The sequence below is a fragment of the Anguilla rostrata genome, chromosome 17, assembly GCF_018555375.3.
Source record: "Anguilla rostrata isolate EN2019 chromosome 17, ASM1855537v3, whole genome shotgun sequence".
Classification (NCBI taxonomy): domain Eukaryota; kingdom Metazoa; phylum Chordata; class Actinopteri; order Anguilliformes; family Anguillidae; genus Anguilla; species Anguilla rostrata.
Genome location: NC_057949.1, coordinates 21,048,527 through 21,056,026, shown reverse-complemented (window position 1 = coordinate 21,056,026; position 7,500 = coordinate 21,048,527). Strand labels below are relative to the sequence as shown.

At 50.4% G+C, this 7,500-nt stretch overlaps 1 protein-coding gene across 1 annotated transcript in view; it reads left to right on the top strand.

The window, feature by feature from the left end:
- Window positions 1–4,583, top strand: part of LOC135243511 (platelet-derived growth factor subunit A-like) — a 23,723-nt gene extending 19,140 nt beyond the window's left edge. Inside the window, exons 5-6 of the mRNA XM_064315394.1 lie at window positions 159–285; window positions 1,859–4,583. Coding sequence (XP_064171464.1) covers window positions 159–285; window positions 1,859–1,872 — 141 coding nt within the window. The 3' untranslated portion in view covers window positions 1,873–4,583. The remainder of the gene's footprint in view (window positions 1–158; window positions 286–1,858) is intronic.
- Window positions 4,584–7,500: the final 2,917 nt, after the last annotated feature.

Here is a 7,500-nt window from a genome sequence, read left to right as displayed (position 1 = left end):
AGCGGCTGGGGCAGGCGCAGGAGCGTTTGGGGCCTCTGTTTGAGCGTGTGAGCGCCCGTCTGTCTGAGCCTCGTCTTCGGCCTCGGTCTGAGATGTGGATGTCGCCGTGGCGACGGCGTGTTTTCCCTGGTCTGACCCGGCGCTCCCCGTCCCCACAGGTGGCCAAGGTGGAGTACGTGCGGAGGAGGCCCAAGCTGAAGGAGGTGCTGGTGCGGTTGGAGGACCACCTGGAGTGCGTGTGTACCGCACATCATCACCTGGTGGAGCACACGGAGGCAGACACAGGTAAAGGCCTGTGCACGCATGCACACACACACATGCATGCACGAACATGCACGCATGCACACACACACACACACGTTTTTTACTCCACACCTGCGGAGCGGTGTGTGAACTGGGTATATGTGGAGAGCACATGCTATAGAAAGTGTGTGTGTGAGGGTGTGTGTGTGTGTGAGTGTGTGTGTGTGAGACTCGGGGAATGTGAATGCCGGTGAGCAGTAAAATGAGCTGTTGGAGTTTAAATGTGGGACTGTAAATGCTGATGTGTATTGGAGGCCATTGTGCGTGTTTGTGGGGTGTCCAAAGGCTACCTGTCCTGACAGCAGGTTAACCCAGGTCCTGGATCTAAGGCCCCGGCGGGAGGAGATAAGGGCGCGATGGGATCTGATAAGACATCTGAAGTATTTATAGTGTGTCATTTCAGACCCAAATGCTTTTCCCTGCCTCAGGGAAAAGGGGAAAAGGTTCTTCTTTCTTTCTTTTGTCTCTTTGCTTTTTTATTTTTTATTTTTATTTTTTTTAAAAAGCCCTGCTTCCTCCTGCTGACCCTGCCCCTCCCCCCGTTCCCTCCGACTTGTGTTTGCAGGCCGCGGTAGGGCCCGGGGTAAAAACAGAGGCCGCAAAAAGCCAAAGTTCAACAAGGATTTATTGGCGATGTAGTAAAACGGACGTGTATCTAAAGTGCACCCGGGCCTGTGACTGCGAGCAGGTAGGACTTTAGCACGGCGGGCCCAATAAATCGATTGCCCTCGTCCGTCCAATCAGGCGCGAGGGCGATGGGGGAGGCCGCCAATCGCTGGGCCTGCCCCGCCGAATCGATGAGTCAGATGAGCACAAATCGCGGCGCGGCTGCATGCCTGATCCCGGGTTCCGAAACTGTGCGCAAATTGGCCTGCGCGTGCCTGCGTTGATCCTGTGTGGAGTGCGAGGATTACTGATGATCAATCAAACTCACCCCCCTCCCCCCCCCGTCTCTCGCTCCCTTTCTCTCTCTCTGTCTCGCTGTTGTCCTTCCTTAGCACTGTCTGCGTTTTCCTCCACAGTTTCTTTCTCTTCTCCCCCCCTTCCCTCACCTCGCCTACTCTCTCTCTCCGGCCATCCGTGGCCCACTCCCTTTCCCTTTCTCCCTCCTTCCCTCCCTCCCTTTCCCTCTCTCCCTCCCTGCCTCCCTCCCTCCATGTGCTCTCTCACCTCTCTGAGGCTCGACTGATACTCACTGTTCACTTGATCATGCTGGCAGGATGATGTGCTGCCATTTAATCACTTACTTATACTATTATAACTGCAGATAAAATTCCAGATGGAGGCAAGAGCGTTGTGGGGATTAAGAGTGTGTTCATATGTGTGTGTGTGCACGTGTGCATGTGTGTGTGTGTGTGCACGTGTGCATGTGTGCATGTGTGTGTGTGAGCGCGTGTTTGTGTGTTTGGGGGGAGGGTTGAAATCAGGTATGAATCACAGAAAACTGAACTGTGGCAGTGGGTATGCATCTTTTTGGCAGGTGGGTGTGTGTGTGTGTGTGTGTGTGTGTGAGACGCAGATGTCTAATCCCTCGTTCTCCCCTTTTCGTTCGCAGCGGACGTGAGGTGAGCTGGAACAAGGGACTTCTGCACGAGTGTGGGGTGGGGTGGGGGGGTGGAAGACCTTACCCCTCTCCAACTGCTGCCTTTTTAAAAGTTAAATAATAATATCAAAGACAGAATCAAGTGATAAAAAAATGCCAAAGGTGCTTTCTTACCAGTGACTTTGTCTGCGACGCTTAGCAGACCCAATCAATCGAACGTTGATGACGACGATGAGGAGGAGGGGTGGGCATGGCGATGAGGGTGATGATGGTGCTCTGGACGTATGAGAGGAAGGACAGAGGAGGAATTTGCTTTCCACTAACTGCAAAAAAAAACGAACAAACGAAAAATGACATTTGCGGAAAAATAGTATCCCCCCCGTGCAAAGGACACTGAGGAAGATGGCCGACGAAGGACTCTGAGTGCAGCTTGTTTGGTCTGGAGGAAACAGGTCCTTAGAGGGGCAGGAGAGGGACGGTTCCTGGGGTTCAGGGACAGACGGGGCATTGGGGTCACCCGGGCTGGTCCTGCATTCACACGGGTTTGGTGTAGACCTTTAACTGCACTGTCAAATAGCGAGAGAGAGAGAGAGAGAGAGGGGAAGAGTGGAAGCGAGACTGGGTTGGATCACCGAGCCGTTCCAGGACCGACTGTCATGCAACAGAAGCAGAACCGTCAGGCATTCTTTTTTCTTTTTTTTTTTCCTTTTGCGTGCCACTTGGCGCCTCTCTCTCTCTCTCTCTCTCTCTCTCTCTCTCTCTCTCCATTTCCGCCTTTCTCCGTGGAGCCCTCCCGGAACACGACGAACTGGATTTTTGCTTGGACGATGAGCTTATTTTATTTTATTTTATTTCGCTTTGTTTTGTTCATAGATTTAAAAAAAACTCCTATATCCACCTTTTTTTTTTGTAAGCTGTTATTTTTGTTATCGGTTGGTTGTATGTACGTCAGTTTGTACAAAGCGTTTAAGGAAGGCGGAAGTCCGCTCTGCCCCAGTAATTGCTACTAATAAACTATTTATAAGCGTGAATGACATTTTTTTTTTTAAGTTGTTTTTTGTTTGGTTTATCGTCCCCTCAAAAGTGAACGTATGAGATGGTCACGGTTCAACAACGCAGTTTTCTAGTTCGCTGTTGGTTTTCTTATTATACAGTGTATTGAAACAATATCAAATGTTGTATATCGGCTGGAAATATGTCACAAAGAATTTGGGGGGTGCGACAGAAAAGTAAAATGCTTTATTTTTGGTAAAGAAAATTTAAATATATATATATATTATGCTTACTTATATTCAAGCAGGAAGTATGTATGTTTTTTCTATCTTTTGTTGTGGTGTAATGTATTTTATCTAAAGAAAGAAATGAAACGAAAATGAAAAGAAGCCAAACTGGATATTTGGATTATGTGCCGTTGAGACTGACCCAATGAGAGACCCCCAGCTTGTGAGGCAGTCGGTGGGGCTCTCCCTGGAGAATCAGTAGAGGAGAGTCTACAACCCCCCCCCCCCTTTTTATTTTGCCAGTCCCCTTTTAGTCAGTCTGTCTCCAGCCCCACCCCCACCCCCCACACACCACCCTGCCTCTGCTCATCCTCCCCCAAACACACTGGACAGCAGGGCTTACATCTAGAGAGATGGCCTTGATATGTGAACACACAGCTTACACACACACAGCATTACAGACCAGGGTTTCACATTGATAACCACACTGATGTTACACGTACACACTCACACACACACACACACGCACACACACACGCATGCAAACACACACACACACGCACACACACTCACAGTATGTAGTGTATATACTCAGACACAGACCTACATATGCTCACCCATCTTACTCCATGCTTTTTGCAGCTTTGTTATGTTGTATGCGTCGTTGTCTCCCAGGAACTGGACTTTGGGACATATAAACGGGCACACACAGAGCCCCATAGCCCTGCCTGGGCCTGAGTGTTGTGTAAGCCACCACTCTTTGATGTCACACACACACACACACACACACACACGCTACTGATAAGGCAGGGGTTAAGTCCAGTGGCAACATTGTGGGCCAGGGGCGTTCCCGAATTCCAAGTTCACGGCGAGCGAGCAGGTGTGGGATCGACACGCGTCCACCGACAAACGTTAACCAATCCCTTTTATTGTCGACTCCCACAATCCACCTCACCACCCTGAACGCGCGCGTACGGGCCCGAGGGAGTCTGTGGGGCGGAGCGGGACGGGGCGGGACGGGGCGGGACGGGGCGGGAGCGTTTCTGCTTTTTGAAAACGGTGCTGCCGCAGGTCTGGTGAAAACCGTCGGGACGGAGGCCTGTGATTGGAGGCTCAGCGCGTGTTCCTGGGTCTTTACTGTGACACTGATTGTGTTGTCTAAAACTATGCCTGCTGCTGTTTAATGTTGATAGGACCCAGCCGATTGAAGTGTAAAAGTGATGTAATTGGTGCTATATTTTTAAAGATGGAAAGAGAACTTTCTCCATTTGCCTTGTCCATATCGTTTGCGTTCACACTTTTCTGAAAGGGGTTTGTCTTTCTGTCAGGGACCAGTGCCACGGTCAACCATACAGTCGCTAAGCTTTTAAACTTTTTTTTTATTTTTTATTTTTACTTTTTTAAAGCTTTTTCAATTTTTTTTGTTTGTTTATTTCTGGCCTTCTTTGAATAGAATAACAATGACTATAATTTATATATTTATGGTTTCAATAATAAATATATTTCTGCTTATCAAACATCATATGAAAATGTTGATTTTTGGGGTTTGTGAGAATTCGGTGACAGAGTTGTATTGCTGCTAAGGAGGTACTCTGGTAACTAAGAGGTTGCAGGTTTGACTCCTCGATGGGGCGCACAGCAGCACGCAGCCTGAATTATCCCAGTGCATGTCTGGCTTTGTAAAAAGATAATATGTAAAGTGTGATTTATGTGCAGTAAGTGCTGCTGGCTCAGGACCCGTTGCATATGTGGAAGAGTTGAGAGGGAACAGACCAGAGAGCTTTAGCGGAGGAAGTAGGCAGTTTAGTCTCACCCAGGCATATCTGTTCAACGGCACGATGGAGTCCATAAAAATTTAACAGCGCAACATGTAGAGCCAGGAGGACGGGACGCCCGAACTCAAGACTGAAGCTAAAGTTGCGTTAGCCGAACTCGTCTCGCCAGGCTGTGGTTGCTGGACTCCCAGAGCATGAATATCCTGGATGGCATCTTTAGCTCTGATTGGCTGATTACTGCCAGAGGCTGTGACCTCAGTGTCCAAGCGCTCTCTATATTGGTTTTATTTGGACAGTGCTTTGAATCCACTGTGGGACAAATGCTTTATAAATAAATATCTTTGTTGCCCATAGAGACTGGGCAGAGGCAGGATAAAATGTGATGATGATAACGAGGAAGGAGAGAGGAAGAGGAAGAGTGTGGTGGTGGATGAGAGGTCTGTCAGTATCTGTAGTACAGACACAGGGCCAGCTCTGGCCCTGCCAAAACACTATCACTTTCTCAAATCCAAATCCAAATTCCCCGTCTCTGTCCCACCTCCCCTCTCTGCTTGTCTCTCACACATTCACCTCTGGCTTTCCCTGAGTCACTTTCCTTCCCTTCCCTTTCTGTCTCCCTGTCCCTCCATCTTTCCCTTTTCTATCTGTCTCCCTGTCTCTCCATCTTTCCCTTTCTCCGTCTCCTGTCCTCATCTTCCCTTTTCTCTCTGTCTCCCTGTCTCTCCATCTTTCCCTTCCCTCTCTGTCTCCCTGTCCCTCAATCTTTCCCTTCCCTCTCTGTCTCCCTGTCCCTCCATCTTTCCCTTCCCTCTCTGTCTCCCTGTCCCTCAATCCATCCATTCTGTCTCTGTGTCCATCCTCTCTCCCCCTTCTGGTGATGTGCACACGCGTGTATGTGTGTGGGTGCGGGTGTTTGTGTGTGCGAGCATGCATGTATGTGTGCTCGCACACACAAGTGTGCATTTGTGTGTGTGTGTGTGTGTATGTGAGAGCGTGCGCATGAGCGTGTGCGTGTGTGTGTGTGTATGTGTGTGTGAGAGGAGAGAAGAGAGGAGAGGAGATGGCCTCCCTCTGGGTGAGGGAAGCCTTCATTACTCTTCCCCAGCTGCTCCTCCTAATCTTCAGGAGCTTAGGAAACATAAAAGTCACTTTGCTCACCACTTCCTGCTGTTTCATCCCACATATTAACCTGAGAGAGAGAGAGAAAGAGAGAGAGAAGCTTTTAAAAGAAAGGAAATAAGGAGACCGTTATTCTGCCGACAGGACAAGGCTGTCCGGAGAAGTTCAAAGAGAGGGAAACGGAGGTGTTCTGCCTCCTGTTTTTCTTTTCTCCGTCTGTTCTCAAGCGAGAAAGAGATTCATTTATTGGTGGAGGAAGGGAGGGGAGAGGGAGGAGGACAGGACAGGAGGAGAGGCGGGGAGGGGAGAAGAGGAGAGGTGAAAGAGAGGAGAGTGCTTTAGTGTGGCCTTGCGATATTGTTAATTGGTCCCTGAGGTACTGGAGAATGGGTAGGATTCTGGGTAACAATGCTGGAGGGGGTCCGAGGGGTGGGAAGGGGTGTGAAGGAGCGGTGATTGGTGTATTTTTTTTGTTGCCGAAGACAATGTGGAAGAGGGCTTATTGTGAGAACGCAGCCCATCGGAATCTCGTCCCCTTGTGGGGTGCAAGCTGTCACCTGACTGGTTGACAATGTGCGGGTCAGGGGTCGTGGGTCAGAGGTCAGGGAAGGGGGGGTCAGAGTGGAAGTGGCTGAATGAATTGTAAATCAATCGTTAGCGGTCCCGGGTTCGAGCCTCCGTCTCCGTGCGCCACGCGGAGGTGGGGGGGGCGGCGGCCTCATTCGTGCTTAACCGACGGACGTAACGGGTTGTGATGGCCGCCGGAGGCGGGGCTTACGTCCGAGGAGGTCGGATCTCGGCGCTCCTGCCTCCGACCGTCTCATTTTCCGAGCTTCCGGTCTCACTACAGACTCCTGTATGACCTCACCAGGAACGTGGCCCCAAACCTGGTTCGTTCGGTTTGGCTTTTTTGGTTTGAGAAGGCCGCGTCCCCACCGCCCTGAAGAAAAGCAGGCTGGGGCTCTCTTTGAAGATCCGGACGTGGGGCTTGTGACCCGGGCCGGCTCGGTGAATGGGGGCCTTTGTGGGGTCCGTCCAACGGGTTGCGCATGGAGCCCCCAGCGGGAGCGACCTGCTCATTATGTATTTAAGGTGTTTCATTCTTGTGAAAACAGATTGGGGTGGCGGGGGGGGGGTGGGGGATGGGGGCGTCGAGCGCTGGTGGCAGAGAGAGCCGTAGCCTCATGGCTGTCATTATGGGGGGGGGGGGAGTAGAGTAAACAGTGGGGTAACTCCCAGGCCTCTCCCTAATTATGGAAGCTGTTATTGTGTGGTCTGGAAATTAGGTACAAAAAAACATTTGCCAGGAAGACCCCGAAACATAATCTGTTTTCATCGTGTTTGATTTATTTCGTTGCAATCGGTCCGCTCACTTTCCCCAGCTACATTTCTCTTGGTTTCGAGTGCTGAAAAGGTCTGTCGCCTCACACATTTGAAATCCTATCAGGGCCAACATTTCTGCATGGGGAAACAATACCCCCTCCCCCCCCCTTCCTCCCAAACCCCCCACGGTCTCATCATTTGGGTCACATGACCTGTC